Below are 17,442 nucleotides of genomic sequence, written 5' to 3' on the forward strand. Positions count from 1 at the left end.
AGTCAAGACTCTTTAAAAGCAGCAGCATTCAAATGAATTTAAAATTGCTTAAACATACAGTACAAATGATGCTATGGAACAAAAACCACCTAGAATTGGTCATCCCCTCAAGGCCCTGGATAGCTAAATCAAGTTAATCTTTAAAGACTTTAGCTTAAAGGGCTGTCTTAACCTGTTGGCAAAAAGATAACAACTTTAGTGTTAGGCAGGCTTTAGCAGGGAAACTGTTCCATAAATGGAAAACATGAACTCTTAGTTTAAGTCCTGGAGGATTCAAGATATTTTTTTCCTGGAAGTGTCCAGGAAGTAAGTTATAGTGGGCTTTTTGTGATTCTGAGATGTCCTTTGGGTATGAATGTAATAAGCCCTGGACAACCCTGAAAACCTCTACTGGAAGGCAAAGGGAAGACTGAATAGAGGCAGTGACATACTGTTTCTTTGCTGTCCTCACTGCATCCATATATATCCAACTGTAAATACATGCCAAATTTTGACTGCATCCACTGTGGATTTTCCTTTATCTGTGCTAAACTAGATTGGTCTATACATGCAGATGCCATTCTCAGCATTCTATGGCACCCAAGATGCTGCTTAGGAGTCACAGAGCTGTTTTATAAATCACTCAGAAGTGAAGGTTCCATTAGAATTAAATATTACTTGAAGATTTTTGACAGGGTAACTTGCAGTTAAATACCATTCATGTCAAATCATAACTAAGTCTCATTGACTCATTCCCAGGTAAGTAGATTCAGAATTGGAGTCCTTATTTTTTAAACATTTCGCACATCATGTTCGTAGGAATTAAGTAGCTTGTCATACTGACCATATGAGTTTATTCCCTCCACAGATCTTTTTCCATTGTAAGGGGAAGTAATGGGAATACCATCCTGAAGAAGTGCAGCAAGATCTTTGTACCCCTCATGAAGCAATGCATTATAAAAGGATATATACGCATGATTATCTTTGGCAAGAATTATTTTTATTAGCATTGCTGCTCGTTCTCTTTGTGTAGTCTAATGGAAAGAAAAAAAAAGAGCAACACAGATTTGGTGTAATCTATCCAAAATTCAGCACTTTTCGGTTGCACTGACTTTTTGGATGTGTTTAATTGTTCTCACTGAAAGTTTGAATTTGGTTGGAGTGTGCCTTATCATATCTATCTAGCAACATAAGAGCAGGTTATAAATAACCCAATGCTATGCATGTCTATTACAAAGTAAATTCCATTAGTTCAATGGGACCTACTTCTAGCTAAATAGATGTAGGACTACAGATGTAGATGTCTTAATTCCCACTTATTCCAATGAGATAGTTAATTCCCACTTATTCCAATGAGATACACGCCATAGAATACCCACAGAAGACCATGCCCTTATTTGTCTCTATGTTAAACGAATCTCCACAAAGTCTTAACTATAAACCAATACATAAATATTTGTCTAGGACAATCACAACCAAAAGGAAGGCAGCTGTACAACCCAAAAACTTTTAGATGGAAATTCGGAAAGAAAAGAGATTCAGTTTCTAGAAAATGCAGACAGCAGGATTTGTGATGTAAACAATGCATGTTTATTCTGCTACGTGCCCATAAATATAATGATATTAACATATTACATGAGGATGCATTCAGAAAAATGCAACAATTTTTATACACTTGGGAATTGATGGAGTACTTCTGAGAAGAAATGAAACTGAGCACTGTTAGTTTCACTTGGCACTCACAAAAGTCAATGTGAAAAGTTGTCACAATAGGTTACATTGAAATCAGTGGGACCTAAGTGTAACTAATGTCATATGGATCCAATGCACGTGCCTGTTTAATTTGTATTTATTTAAAGTATTCACATACCACTTAGGTATTAAAAATTTCCAAATCAGTTTATGACTTCAGCATTTAACATTAACAAAAATCCTATACAACCATTTGTCTTACATGGGAGCAGGCAAATGTCTGCAAAGGGCTTTAGCGCTACACTCACATCCGTGATATCAAAAATAGTTCTAGGAAATTTACTTCTAAGCCTTCCTCATCTCTCTTTTGCCAGACTCTCAGTTCTGAATACTGGTTTGCACACTATTATATTTTTCATCTGACAAAGATGGCAATTGCCAGTATAAGAGTGTTTGTTGCAGCACAGCACCCTTGGTCCACTGCACTATGTTCCTTCTGCCAGAACCTCACCTTGAATTTACTGGACTACTGGTAGGCTGTAAAATGTTTAAATACATAAACCAAAAGACAAACCCCGCAAATAGCTTACCTGGGCCCTTACTTGCTCCTCTTCCGATAATGTTAATGCTTCATCTCCAACCATATGATCCATTATATAAGAAGTCTTTATATCTCTTTCCAAAGCTTCGCAATTCCAAAGCAAGTGATTTCGAGCCTTCACATCCATTTTCTTTCCAACTTGCTCTCTCCTTGCCAAATGATGACATGAGCTATCCAAGATACTGAACACTTAGTCAATTTCTAATTACCATTGGATTGTCCCTCTAAATAGCCCAGATTACAACTCCCATCATCCCTCACCATTGATTATAGGCTATGTTCAGTTAGTACGAAAAGATCTGGAGTGCCAACAAATCTCCTGCCTTAAAGCATATAAAAATGCCCATGTTATGTCAAAAAATAATGAGACTGAAAAATAACACAATGATATGGACTCTTATTATAGATAATACTTATCAGTATTTCAACCTGCAACTCACTCTGGAAACATCATTATGTAGATAGTTTGAAAATTATTCAGTGCTTAGGGATTCACGGATGCTTACAATGTCCTGTTCTACATAGGATACCGAATATAACAAGATAAAGAAACAATCAGATAACTTAATTAATTATAACCTTTGGGTTCTTTGGCACTGGAAACTATAAAATGTTGTTAATATGTAGCAATTTCAGTACTTCTATATTTGTTTCATTTAGGTGCAAACTTACAAAAAAACTTAAAATCTTTATTTATGGCTTCAGCGTATATGCCACTACATTAGCCCACACTTGGGCTCTAAGTGGGCTCTATCTTGTTGCATATATTAACTGAACCTGCTTAATTTTTTAAAATGTAAAAGTTGCTTACAAGCTTCTAGGTTTGCTTCTAAGCAAAGCAAAGGCCTATAACAGCTCCCATACTTTCCCATTAATGCCTCTGGACCACACTGCCATTTCTCAAATTGCCAAATGTGCTCACAGGTGCAAAAAATAGGCCATTCCTAGATTAAAGATGCTACTCACAACAATAACAGATATTCTGAGTCGTGCAAAATGTGTTAAGGTGTAAACAAGCAAAACATGCAAAGTACTCATGCAAGGGTTAGACTTCACTATTACCATAACAGGATGTCTCAGAGGTGTTTTTTTTTTTAAGAGGCCATCTAGAGGGAAGATGTGGACATTACAGATGAGCTTGTGTATTTCTGAATTTTGCTTTATCAACAAAAATATTCAGAACAAAAGACAATAAAAAGCCAGATCTGAGATTGTCTATTCAACTCTATTATTTCTAGGACTGCGTTCCTGCGTGCATGCCAACCTTTTAGGCAACCGATCACCCGACTGAGTGTTGGGTGGGTGTAGGGACAACCTCCGTGTGTAATCTATACGAGGACAGAGGGACAGAGCTCTGCTACTCTCTATTCTCCAACGCAATCCCAAACTGTCATTTGCTTTCCCCAAAATGCACAAGCGGACTTTCGAGGAGTGGGGAGACAGGAGGCAGGATCCCTTCAACAACATGAAAAGAAATACGCGAGTACGGAATCGCTGCCCAACACTTCGGGGATGAAGATGCATCGCTGCTAGTCTCCAAACGTGCCCCAAACCGCAAACCCTCCCACAGACTGCTCCACACGGCTTCTCATTCCCCCCCCCCTGCACCGGTTCCCTCTCCCCTTCTGCAGAAGCCCCACAAATGGATTATCTCCCGCTTACCTTGTCTTCAGTTTATATGCCCCTGCCGCCTCCCCTCCCCTCCGCTACCGAGGAACAAGTGGCGCGCGCCGAGGGAAGGAGGGAGGTAGGAGAGGAGCAGTTCTGACAAGCGACTTCAGCTTTCGCCCCCCGCTTCGGTTCTCCAAGAACGAGCGGCCACTTCCTCCTCGGGGCAAGGCGAAGCAAAGAGCAAGTGGGGCGGGGCGCGCCAATCGGGCGAGTCCCCACCGCAGTCGCGGAAGGACGGCGCTACGGCGGGAGAAGTCTGGACAAGCCCCTTCAACTGCCGCCTCTCAAGCAGCCACAAGGCTCACAAGGAACAAAGCCGGAGCCTCGCGCCCAAGCCCGAGCTCATTGTCTTGCCTGGAAGAGAACAGGGAGGCGCGTGAGAGGGAGTGCGCGCACGCGCCTCCACCAGGAGCGGTTATTAAAAATAATTTTCATTGCCGCGCTCGCTCCCCCGCGAGAACGCGCGGAGGGAGGCGGTGCAGTAGGAACAGCGGCGAGCATGCGCTGTGACGTGGCGTGCCTGCGCTGGCAAAGGGCGGCAGGTTTTGCGAGCAGCCGAAATAAAAGTTGGAGAGGAGAAGGATCGTGTCCCGCCCCCTTCCTGATCTATAGGTAAAGGTGGCGGGACAGAGAATATATTAAATTGGGATGCAAACTGGGGAGCGAGAGGACAGCATGATTTTGGAAAAGGGCTTCTGCATCTAAGGCTGCCGTCTTAAGTACCGTTACTTGGAAGAAAGTTCCTAGGGACTCAGTTGGACTTACTTGTGAGTAGGCATGTTGAGGATTGTGCGTTGATGCTACAGCCCTAGGCACATTTAATGGGAAGTAGCTCCCAGTGAACGAAGTGAGATCTCCAAGTAAACGGAGGACCTTGGATGAAAGTGTGGTCTACTCATGAAAAGAGGATTTGGAAGTAATGAACGTGTTTGTGTTTTTTAAATCCCCTTTTGTTAGGTCCGTGCGGGGATTCTGTATGAAATACTGTAAATATGTCTGAAGTTAAGCGCCGGAGGAAAGCTACTCTTTCGGCCAAACCAGATGAAGATCAACACAATAAACAATCAAGTTTGGAGAGTAAAAAAAATGTGTGGATGGATCCGCGAACGGCCTCAAGTTTACTGTCCCTCGTAGCTTGTGTGGGACTAACATGGTAAGCAGAACCGTAAAGAATTTGGTACATGTACCAAAGGAGCTGCAGTTGAGCGGTAGAACACATTTTTTGCATACAGAAGGCTCTAGGTAGAGGTAGGAAAGAACCCTGCCTGAAACCCTGCGGAGCCGATGGCCAGCAGTAATGATCTAGTTGGACCAGTGGTCGGAGAAAGGTCTACATTTCTATGTCTGCGAGTAGTAATAGCCTAACACTGGTGAACAGCCTAGAGCTTTCAGCCTGATTTCAAAAAGCCTGTGCATGCAAGCTGTTCTGACCTTGCGGTAACAGCATTCTCTTTCCTGGTAGCCCATTGCTTGAGAAGGAAGACTGGGGAGCAGAGAGGGAGAGAGAAGGGTTGTAGAAAAAAGGGGGCATTCTCAGTGTTGGCTTTGACCATGCTCACTGCCAGGATGCATCCTGGGACATATTACTTACAAGAAAATGCTTTCAACAGAAAAGAATTGCCTTAATTCTTGATTTTGTTTGTAGGTTCAGCTTTTGGTTTTAATGTTAAACTGTTTAGTTTCATACTTTTTATACGGCTGGTTAAGAAAACGTTTTACATTTGCACTAAACATAATGAATATTGCTTTTCTAATAAATTATAGAATTATGGTTAGGCTGTGATCCTATATACAGTTCCTTAGGAATAAGCCCCATTCCGCTAATTAGATTTACATTCAAGTAAACATTAATAGGCAACTCAATCCTAAGAAACTATTATGCAAAAAGAATGATGAATGCCCTACATTACCATGTTTGAAGTTTTATGGCTGTTCTAGTGTAAGATACAACTTATGTGAAATGTTAATTCATAGGGGGTTTTGTTAAAATAGCTGTTCACATAACCTTTGCTTGTCAGTTGCCATGTCTAAATAGTTTATTAACTTGGATCCTAAAGCTTCATTCATGGAAGGGACTTTCCTGTTCTCCACTATAGCCTGTGTCCCCCTCCCTGCAAAAATCTGCTTCTGAGGGCTGGCATGCAGGGCTGCAGCATGAAAAGGAAATGGCCAAAATTTGGATTAACCCTGACCTTCTAGTGCAATCAGAAGTGGATTGGCTTGTGCAATACTGCTGTGGGTATCCTTTTGGCAACCTGTATGTCTAATGTTGAACCAAGTGCTTTTATAAAAGGGGTTAGTAGCTTCTGGCACTTTTAATAGCTTTTAGTTTGATTTCATGTTCTGCAGAATATTTAACTGTCCAGCTTTTTGTGCTGTTGTATTGCTAAGAGGATGTTCAGTATGAGAATGCAGTAACTATTAATCCAATACCACATATCATCTTGTCCTGCTGAGCTATGACATGCACTGGCATAATAGTATGCTTCTATATTGTGGCCACACTAAGTGTGGAATGCACACAAAAAATGTGTTAGGTTTCCAAGACACCATTAGAGTAAAGTAGTGGTAGGACAGGAAAGACTTTATTCTATATTTATTTATTTATTTAAAAATGTTCTATGCCGCCCCATTCGCCGAAGCCTCGGGGCGGCTCACAAAACATCAATTAAAATATAATACACTATCTGTTCAAGAAGCATGTTGATGATCAAAGAATCAAGGATATTGTTTCAAGTTTAATGGCAGAAGAGACTTGGGAGATGGTCTTTGCTTCAAGGGACAAAGGACTTCTTTTTCTTAATATGTGTTAGTTCAAGTCATAATAGGGAAAGGATTTCATTGCCAAATGTGAGTTACAGCCCTCTTCCCTTTGGGTGCTCCTTTTCAGAGCAGTTACTTTGCTTGTACCTTTTTTTTTTTTTTTTTGCGGGGGGGGGGTTCATATTTGTTCCTGGTCCTCTGCAGGTATGCACAGATTCTTGTACATGCAGTCTTATCTTGTCAATATCCTAATATGTTACTATTCAGTTCAACTCTTCCCTTGTCAACTGTAACATACAAGAAAGTTTACAAGGCAAGACTACACATACCCTGTTTCCCCGAAAATAAGACCTAACTGGATAATAAGCCCTAGCATGATTTTTTTCACGATGCTCATAATATAAGCTTTACCCCAAAAATAAGCCCCAGTTAAGATCGTTAGCCAGATAGATGCGTTTAGTACATCTGTTGCATCACAATTCAGGGTTTGGAGAGTTATGACGATGTTCCAGAAGACAATGACATGACTGTATTTGAATAAATGTAGATGTTTTGTACATGGATAAATGAATAAATGAAGATTGTTGTACATGAAAAAATGACATCACCTGAAAATAAGCTCTAATGTGTCTTTTGGAGCAAAAATTAATATAAGACCCAGTCTTATTTTTGTGGAAATACAGTAGCAGAGAGATGAATCTATACACTTGCAAAGAACTGGAAATAATTTTTTTAAAAATGATCCTATTTGTGTATTTCCAAAGCACTGGAAAAAAGGGTGACTAGATTATGGTCAGGCAGCACTGATGAGATAGAAGGACCGGGGGTGGCAGTTGTCATTCTTGCCTGCAACTCTTGGGACAAGTTTTGCTGCTGGGTTCAGAGGTCATGGCAAACTACCTTGAAAACAAGATAGCCTCTACAACCCAACTATAAGCTCTGGAATCTCAGGGTGGCTTGTGTGTGGCTAGCAAATCTTGTTGTAAAAGCACCCATGTTGGGTTTGCATACTGTGCTAACATTAACAAGACCCAGAACCCACCATGGCTTTATCATATCGTGTGAACTGAATCGTGTGTTTGATTCATATAGCCACATTTTGGTACTGAAAGTTGTTCTTAGGTAAGAGGTTGGCAGACTCAGAAGTTGGAGGAAAAGCTCTTAGTATTAGGTATATTTTCTGACCTTGTTTCTCTGAATTTCTCAGGTTTCTTTTTCAGCAATCAGTTCAGCTGGCTGCTCTAGAGAAGAAATACCGTTTATTAAAGCAGGATGCAGTAAAGTCTCAAGATAGGGAAGATAAAATTAATATAATGTCTGAAAAGGTAATAATACAAAATGTTAATTCTAATATTCTTTTTTTCTCTGAAACCTGCAGGATATCTTCCATCAGTGGGTATTAAATATAGCTTCTTGGGAAAACTGTTTGGGATTTTGCTAGTGCAATCACCTGTAGGCTCAAAATCAAGATTAGGAACTACATTTGTCATCCATATGGTAAATAAGTGTCCTCTAAAATCCAAAAAACAGTAATATGCTTAGCAGTACAATCTTGTGCACATCTACTCAGAAGTAACTGCTTGGAGTTCAATGAGGCTTGAATACTATGGAGTAGATACTATTGATTTCAGTCTGTACAGAATGTTGACTGAGTCTGCAATCCTAAGCACACTTAGGGTGAAACGTGTGCATTTTTAAACAGAGGAAAATCCAGTAACTCGCAGCTTTTTACCGCCAGCCATGCTGTCTGTGGAATGCTGGGAGTTGTAGGACTTTTTTCTGTCTAAACATGCATAGGGTTGTACTCTAACTGGGGAATAAATAGCTTTAGACGTTCTGAAACCTACTTCTGAATCGATAAGCTTAGGTTTGCTCTTTATGAGGCTTGTCTCAGTCATTTACTTATAATACCATTTCAGTTGGGATTTTGAGGATGTTTTAATATGGAAGCATTATCTTATTTAGGGATATAATTTATTTTTTATAATTAACCTTAATAGCACAGGATTTAGAGTGCTGGACATGTGGGCCTGTTCTTTTCATGCAGACACTGGAGTTTTATTCATATCTATGTCAAACTAAAATCAAAACAGAAAATTGTTCACCAAATTGCAATCATTTTTACCAAAATATGCACATATTTTAAATTGCAGATTGATAAAGTATATAATTTTATATAATAATTTAACATTTTAAAAATCTGACTGAAGATCAAACGCATTAATGGCCCCTTCCTTAGTGTCTGGCCAGCCACAGGAAAAGGTGGACTTCATGCTGTAACATTGGAAAACCTTTCCCTTCTGCCTTCTCAACTGATGCCATTCTTTTCATGCTGGCTGAGGCCCCAAAGATAAAAATTGCCTTTAGAACAGTCACTGGGGGTTGTTCTGGGGAACAGGGAGGGGCCAGACAATGCTGGCTTTAGCCAAATTCAGGTAATGCCTTAGCCCCTCCCTGTGATAATGGGGAAACTATTTAGATGGTGGAAATCAGCTATCTGGATGTTTTTAAGTTGGAGGGGATCCTTGTCTCCATATTCTTCTCCTTCTCAGGAAGGATATGGCATAGTATATTAATCTGATTAGCCTTTCTAGAAGCATTTATGGTATTTAAATTATTAGTTTATATGGTCTTCTTTAAAAAAATACTGTTTTGTATAATTCCACAAGTATGGGTTAAAACAAACTTGTTCTAAAGTTCTCTGTGTAAATTAGTCTTGTAGTCCTAAGACTTTGCACTATTTAAGTTCTTAAAGTAAATTACATGCATTATTTTCATTTTTTTTTTGTATTATGGTTTGTTAGAAATTTGTAATTTGCTGCACATTACTCTACAGCATAAATCTGTCAGGATTAAAGACTTCATTACAGCATGATACTGTTTATTTAGAAATTAATGTGTGTTCAGTGGGACTTAAATAATTGTTGCCTGGTGCCCCCTCCAAAAATAATAATAATAATTGTTGCCTGGATTGCAACTTTATAAATGGTTTTCTCATGCTTCCAACCAGTGTTGCAATCTTAAGCACGTTTATTTAGCAATATACAGGATTCTGCTTAGAAATAGGATGCTTAAGATCAGGTTGCACAAAGATCACAGAATAGTTGGAATTTCCTTTTATAGACTTCAGGCTGTTTCTTCACAAAAGGAAGGAAACATGGGCTGAAGGGAAAAGCAAAACAGCTCTCAGAATAGTGTTGGTTGTTTTAAAGCTGGAAAATACGTATAGCATCCCTTTAGGACAAATTGGTTGCAGTGATGCTCTTAAGGATTGCATTTCACTGGTTGAGGTTGAATGCAAAGGGGCAAAGCTAAAATACAGGGTTGCCTTAGCTTAAAACTTTTGCTACAGGTAAGTCTTAGGAGAAGCATTTCAGCCTTTTCAGGTTGGTGTTTGGAGGAAAGGTTCACAAAGCTGGGAAACAGCAGTGAGCAATTGCTGGAGGAAAGGGCTTGGCTCCCTGGAGAACCTCAGGCAGCTGGATTAGGACCTCAGGTGGGCCAGATTTGCTCCCTGGGCCTGATGTTCAGCATCCCTGCTTTATAAGTTATCTATTCTGCTAGTGGTGCGAGTAAATTGTTAGAACTTCAGTAAACTTAGGATTTTAAGTTGGACATAGATAATTTCTTCAAGCTGAGTATTCGAAAGCTAACTAATTATGTAGTATAATCAATTCCAGACTATGGCAGTACATTGTATTAACATTATACCATCAGTCAGTTCAAATACTTTTTGTAGCATTTCCAAGTAAAGTCAGATTTACTTGGTTTTGCTTTGCACTAGGCTTGGTACTCTCAATTACTGTAGAAATAAAGTTTTACAGTGGCAATTTTACTTTTGTAAGTAATGTATGTAGGAGAAAATTCTAACAATCTAATAAATTACTGATCCCCTTATCACAATGATTTGGACCTAAGCTGTTTTAATCATAGATTTTGGAAGTTGTATGTGCAGAACACAATTATCAACCCTGTATTAAGTGAAGATGGACATTTTTTTGTGTTACAAATGCAGTTTGAGTCATCTTTGGGTATTCTGTGGGAAGCCTCGTCATCTATTTCTATGATGACCAAGTTTGAGCAAGAAGTATCCAGCCTCCGTAACATCATATATGACATTAAAAACAGTGAACAGGCACACTCTGAAAAGATAGAGAGCATTAATGCAAAATTTCAGACTATAATTGACTCCTGGAAAAAATCACAGGCTGAAGTTGATACAAATACAAGCATACTAAAATCAGAAGCCAAGCATTTACATGGTGAGGTTACCTCTCAAATCAATGCTGCAGATTCAAGACTGAAATCTCTTTCCGAAAGACTGAAAGATCTACAAGACAGTACGTTAAGAAATCTCAAAACATTAAATAGACAAGAAGAAGAGGAACTGACTAAAGTTGAACAGCAACTGCAGTACGATACAGAGGCAACAGGAAAACTAGAAGAACAGCAGAACAATCTGTTAGCCAGAAATAGTGATCTGAGCCAAAAGATTTTGGCTTATGGACCCAAACTAGAAGAGTGCAAGACTTATTTACCAGTAATAGAGAAGGCCATTCGTTCTGTTGTTAAAGTATCAAGTGAGCTGATTGCTGCAGAAAAGAAAATGGAAGACATGGCCATAAAGGTGTTCAATGCAGAAGATGAAATGATGAAAGCAGCCTCTGACATCATGGACATACAAAACACTCTTAAAGATATGCAGTATAAGAGCAGCATATTAAAACTGCAGGATGACATATTTGATTTAAAAGAAAAAATCATTGACATTGCAGAATCTGAAACAGAAATAACAGAAGAGAACCACCATAGTGACAATGGTAAGAAGAGAACCTAGTCACTCTGAATTATATTGGTACAGCACTTATATAACTTTAAGATTAACTTGGAGCCATGTACATAAGGAAAACTCAGCATGTGAAGGTTTTTTTCTTTTAAAAACCGTCAACATATTTGTTTGTTTGTTTTTCGATTTATATCCTGCCTTTTTCCTACAAAGGGCTCAAGGCAGCTTATATCTCCTCCTTCATCATCCCCACAACAACAACCCTGTGAGGTAGATTGGGCTGAGAGTCTGTGACTGGCCCAAGTCACCCAGTTGCCTCCATGGCTGAGTGGGGACTAGAACCCAGGTCGCATGAGTCCCAGTCCCATGCTCTTAACCACTACACCACACTGCATTTTACTATGCAACCATTGGCATTTTGCAAATTACTATGTAAATTTGCACAGGCAACTGTATAGTTTGCAAATTTGCAACACTTATTTGAACAGTTCCACTAGTTTGTATTCAGTGAACAGTAATAGCACATCAGCTTTAGCAAGTAGATGCTCTGGGTTGAAAAACCCCAACCACCAATTGCATTCAATACAGTTTGGTTCCTGCCTTTCTCCTGATCACATTACTGTAACTCGTAGAATACCAGAAAAGGTGCTTCTACCAATGTACAGTGTCCCTAGCAAATTCATTCTCTGCTGGAACTATTATAGTATCTTTCTTTAACTATCACTGTGTTTAGGGAATGTTTTCCATAGTCTTAATAGGTTGAGGTGAATTAATCAGTCTAGTATATTTGAGTTTCTTTTAGCTTTGGCCCGGATGTTTTGCCAGGGTTAACTGTCAGAAAGTGTGAGAACTGTTCCTTTAAATAATTGTAGATTCTATAGTTGTAGATACAAACATAACTAGAAGGCTCTCTAAGTTTCTAAGGTTGTCTAAGAGATGTCTTGATAAATAGCTTTTGAGAGCAAAGGGCAGCAAAAGTAATAGCTATATGCATCGTAAGTTGTTCTGTATTTCTCATTGTCATCCAAATGTGTGTACTGTAACAGTCCTAGATACGTTCACATGGAACTACTTCCTACTGGGTTCAGTGGGATTTAATTCCTCATAAGTATGCTCAGGATGCAGCTGCAAATGGAAGCTTGTAGAATGATGCCCTACCTGACCAGGTTGGCCGTGGGTCTCTGTTTGGCAAACTGCTAATGTAACATTTGTGAAATTCCTGTCAACCAAGCTTTGTTCTTCACACATTTGCCCTTTAATGAGAGAGTACAACCACAAATTATGAGTAAACATGAGGAATAGGAATATTACTTTCTCATTAACTAGGCATGCTATTTAGAACTGCAGCTCTTTGCCTTCAGGTGGATAACTAGAAGTTTATGCAGTGGTACATTAGAACATACAAAGAATATTGAAGGCGCTTGTAGTCCAGCATTCTGCTCCCACAGTGGCCAACCAGGTGCCTATGCGAATGGAATGTATTATTGCTAGATAGGAAAGTGTTTTCCTTGAATACCATTGCTAAAGCAATAACAGTTGTACACACAAGATAGAATATAGTAGCATTAGCCTAGGACTGGACTAAGCAGTAGAAACACAGAAATGTTGTGGAGGACACTAAAACATAAGCTTTGCAAATTGGTTTAAGATGTGTGCACTAGTTTGTGTGCCTTTTTTTCTAGACCAGAGTTGGACAACATGCTGTCTTACAGACTGTTGGCCTATAACTCCCATCAGCCCTAGTCAGCATAGCCAATGGTGGGGGTGATGGGAGATGTTGGCCTTCAGATGTTTTAGCTTACAGTTGCCCAAACTTATTCTTAAATATTACCACTGTTGTAGTATTCTGTGGAATTATCTCCCTCTCCATATGTAAGTGGTCTTGGTATTAGTGATGGGGTGGAGAGGCATAGGTAATATTCTACTTCCTTACCATGTTTGTACCACTTTAAGTATGCCTTTCATTTGTGTATTGCTTTCCATTTTTTTCCCTTTGGCTGCTTTCATATATGACACTAAACCATCACATGTGGTTATTGCATGTCATAGTTTCTTGACTCTTTTTTTAGGTTCAATTACATTGTTTCCATGCTTGCATGGTTTCCAGCTTCCTCCATCATTCTTCCTAATGGAAACAAATATCCCATCAGCTGAAAATGAATCCCAGGAAGCACTGCACCTGCCTGCATTGCCTGCCTCTCCCTCATTGATTCACATACTTCCTTGGGGGCTTCCTCAGCCAGCTGTTCCTGTGGGTTTTTCCCCACTGCTCAGCCAAAGCAACTGCCTACTCACTGATGTAGAAGCGTTGCTCTAGACCAGGGGTCGGCAACCTTTAACACTCAAAGAGCCATTTGGACCCGTTTCCCACACAAAAGAAAACACCAGGAGCCGCAAAACCCTTTTGACATCTAAAATGAAGATAACACTGCATTTATTGTTTTTTACCTTAATGCTATGTATATCTTCATTATGATTTAGCTGCAGCTCTTGTTCAGTCACTAAAAACTGTTATTTTTAATCTTACATTATAAACTAGTGGAACTTCTTTCATATATGGAATGCGCTCCCCAGAGAGGTCTGCCTGGCACCATCATTATATGTTTTTCGGCGCCAGGCTAAGACCTTTTTATTTCAACAATATTTTAATTACTTTTAATATCAGCTTATAGGTTTTAATCTGCAGCCAGGGTGGATCTGGATTTTATGTGTATTATTTTTTTAAAAAAGAAGGCCAATGTGGAAGAGGCAGGCAGGAGCAGGGTACCCTAGGATTGATTTTCAGTTGCAAGGTCTGATTTGATACCAGCTACCATTTGGAGGGAAGATGGAGACGCATGGGAATCATGCATGCATGCATAGGAACCACATGAATGTATGAATCTAGGACACAAGATGAGATACCATGCTGCATGGATACCACTTGGCAGTGTTTGGCATTGTGTGTGAACACAGCCTCCCTTGTTGCATGGTACACATTTTGTACAATTTGCGTTTGTAAAGGTTCTAAAAGTTATGATTTTTAAAACCCTAAACATTGCAGGGAGGATGACAAAAATAAACTCTCTGAAGAAACAATTTTGGAGTGCATTGTTTGGCAAGAAAAAATAGAGAGTTCTCCTGTATCTTACAATGGTTTCTGTGTATCTCTGTGCTTCGCAGTCTAGGGATTGTTTATATTGTTCTTTTTACCAGACCAGTGTAGCAGAAGAGTTTATACTGTAGATGATTGAAACTGCTATTGTCTTCTCTTGCTGGAAAACTAAAAATACAATCCATGCTACAATACCAATTCCTTTTTAATATATCAGTTTCAGACATCTCTGAAATGTGTTTTTCCTCTCTTCTTTTTTACTAAGGAAAAGGCCACAAAATAATAATTAGCAATTCTGCTTATTTTGTGAATTAAAGAATTTAAAGAAACCTGATGTAATGAAACTTTGGTGCAATGTTCTTATCAGACTTCTTTTCATCTTTAGTGTAAGAAGACATTAAGCTTAATGGAACAATTGGACATTCATCACCTAATTGCTCAGATGAAGCATCTGCAGAAGGAGGTGAATACCATGCAGATACAGTCTAATAGGTTAATTCAAGAAGAAGAGGAGCTACAGCAGAATTTGACATCTCTCTTTCATTCAGTCATTAAATACGAAGAGAGTACAGCTTCTGTAACTAAGGACTTTTCTATAAAGATTGCCACCGTGAAGACTGATATTAGACGCATTTCAGGTCTTGAAGCAGATGTGACCTTATTGGTAGAGAATTTAGATATTCTAGAAGATAAAGTAGGTAAAGCTGAAAAGGCTGCCATACAAAATATAGGGGATCTTCTTACAAGTAGCATTGACAGGACTATGGAACTACGAAGTACTGCATCTGAAAATGCCAGACAAATAGAGCGCATTAAGGCAAAGTCATCAGAACTGAATGAGGACCTTAACAAGCAGACAAACAAGCTTTTAGATTTGGAAAGTGATAGAGCCAAAGTTCTAACAACAGTAGCCTTTGCAAATGACTTAAAACCGAAGGTGCATAACTTAAAGAAGGATTTTGCACATTTGGAACCAATGTTAGATGAATTAACATTAAGAATAGGAAGACTCTTTCAGGATTTGTTTGAAAGACAGAAGGAAATTGCTTTCATGAATAAGAAACTCTCTAATTTAACTTCAGTTCATAGTGAAGTTAAGGCTATGAATGATGAAATAACTAGTATTTCAGATATGAATTAGTCCAGTGAAAATGGCAGTTAACTCTCAGATCCAGAGCACTTGAAGCATGATTATATAGTAAAAGGTGCCCCCATGAGATAAGGTGTTGTACATTTTGGTATTTAAAAAAATTCAAGATGCCCTTTGCCTACTACAATATAGCAAATGTAACTTTCAAGAGTTAGAGAGAGTTTTACAACTGAGTCACAGAAAAGTTTCCTATTGAAATCAGTGTAAACTGTATGAATTGCTCTTTAGCCCTTGTAAAAAGCTGTTAGGCACCAAGCTTAGTTTATGTATTAGTAAAACCTTACTTAATAATCACATAGTCCAAGAGCTGTACTGAACATTCAGAACAGTTTTGGGGAGAACAGGGTGAGGGATTTTCATTTTTAAAAAGTCAGCAGAGTCAGAGGCTTCTTTTTAACGTTTTCCATTGTGGGTTTTACTCCTATTTGATCATGGTGGTAACAATTATTATAGCACTTGACAGTACATCTCAGGAGGAGACTATTTAGCATCATTAAGATACATTGTGAGAAGTTGCACTACCATAGAAAAGGCAATAAAGACATCCCCCACCCCAGAAAGCCATCTGAATTTCTAGTCTACCTTCTTGGAGCAGATGGTTGGGAGACATGTTCTGACCACCCTTACAGGAGTATTTCCTTTTTAAAAAGTATATGAAAACCAAAGCCAGGTGGGATGCAGAGACCCTCTGAGCAGTTTTTGTGTTCATGGAAAGCTCCTACTCCTTTTGAGAGGTAGCAGGGCAGGAGTCCTACCACTTGCTCAATAAATCTGTTCTAGACAGTTTGGAGACCTTCTAGACCAGCCTGGCAGGTGGCACGGAATGAATTACCACTGCTTTCTGCAAGTGAATGCTGATGTACTGCCAGCCAGAAAGCATAGGGAGTTGGTATAGGTAAGAAAATCAGATTCAGACCATGTTCTTTGGCTGATTGTTACTGGTGAAAGTGAGCATTTTCAAGTAGCAGCATACATATTTTAAACATCTGTTAGAATGGTTTGTACATGTAAACTGTAGTGCCTTTTATATAAAATGTATCGCATTTAGTATATTGTGTTTGCTTTTTAGAAGCATCTACCTGGCCAGAATGCTGGCTGAGGTGGACATTTGGTCTAAGGCAGTAAGGCTCCAAGGTTGAGTATTTGTATGATGATATTCAAAATGCAGTATTAGACTACTTCAGGTAGCCTTTAGTCAGTTCATACTCTGGGTATAGTGCATGCCGCTTTACCAAAATAAAAAGAATTTGCCTTGCAAAACACAGGGCATAATATAGCACAGCAGGACCTTCATACCTGCTGGCTCCATTACTGCCTTTTCAGTTAACCTTGGTTGACCTCAGCTGGAAAGATGAGTTGTAAAGTGCCAAAGGAAGTGCTGAGGTAAGAACAAAAAAAATTGGGAAAAATGTATATAGTCTGAGTTTGAATATATAGTTTGAGTTATTTTGTGGCTTGCCACTCGCTACCCATGTTGTACAGTGTTTGCTATTATCGGTGGTTTGAGGCATCCACTGGGAGGGCTTAGAATCCATTTGTATAGATAGGGGGTCCTGCTCTATATACTCTTTGTTTGGGGATGGAGATACACAGAACTGTATATAAAGCATCCTATTGGGAATAGTTGCTATTGAGTGAATGGATTTACAATCTGCTATTGCATTTACCCTTGTTTTGCCAGCTTGCCTTGCAGCAGATGCTGACAC

The 17,442-nt window shown here is 39.2% G+C and overlaps 2 protein-coding genes across 12 annotated transcripts in view; one reads left to right on the forward strand and one right to left on the reverse strand.

The window, feature by feature from the left end:
• APAF1 (apoptotic peptidase activating factor 1) overlaps positions 1-4,318 on the reverse strand; it is a 51,055-nt gene extending 46,737 nt beyond the window's left edge. For 3 of the 8 annotated variants that reach the window (XM_044454760.1, XM_044454759.1, XM_044454753.1), the window contains exons 1-3: positions 3,935-4,315; positions 2,262-2,442; positions 824-1,013 (exon numbers count right to left, since the gene is read on the reverse strand). In XM_044454760.1, the coding sequence (XP_044310695.1) occupies positions 824-1,013; positions 2,262-2,399 (328 nt within the window). In that variant the 5' untranslated portion in view covers positions 2,400-2,442; positions 3,935-4,315. Of the gene's footprint in view, positions 1-823; positions 1,014-2,261; positions 3,878-3,934 lie in introns of those variants that run through there. The other 5 variants (XM_044454756.1, XM_044454758.1, XM_044454754.1 and 2 more) reach the window with 5 other exon arrangements.
• A 108-nt stretch (positions 4,319-4,426) lies between these two features.
• LOC123036000 (IKBKB interacting protein) lies at positions 4,427-17,357 on the forward strand. Of its 4 annotated transcripts, XM_044454767.1 has the most exons (5): positions 4,568-4,710; positions 4,901-5,096; positions 7,914-8,031; positions 10,722-11,526; positions 14,972-15,098. In XM_044454767.1, exons 2-5 carry the CDS (start codon positions 4,936-4,938, stop codon positions 14,974-14,976), a joined length of 1,089 nt encoding a protein of 362 aa, XP_044310702.1. In that variant the 5' UTR covers positions 4,568-4,710; positions 4,901-4,935; the 3' UTR covers positions 14,977-15,098. The 4 variants fall into 4 exon arrangements, with proteins under 4 accessions (XP_044310701.1, XP_044310703.1, XP_044310702.1 ...); XM_044454766.1 differs by lacking the exons at positions 4,568-4,710; positions 14,972-15,098 and adding an exon at positions 4,427-4,555 and having other exon boundaries at positions 10,722-11,743; XM_044454768.1 differs by lacking the exon at positions 10,722-11,526 and having other exon boundaries at positions 4,567-4,710; positions 14,972-17,357.
• Positions 17,358-17,442: the final 85 nt, after the last annotated feature.

This window comes from Varanus komodoensis, unplaced genomic scaffold (genome assembly GCF_004798865.1).
Source record: "Varanus komodoensis strain SLA01 unplaced genomic scaffold, ASM479886v1 scaffold8, whole genome shotgun sequence".
Classification (NCBI taxonomy): domain Eukaryota; kingdom Metazoa; phylum Chordata; class Lepidosauria; order Squamata; family Varanidae; genus Varanus; species Varanus komodoensis.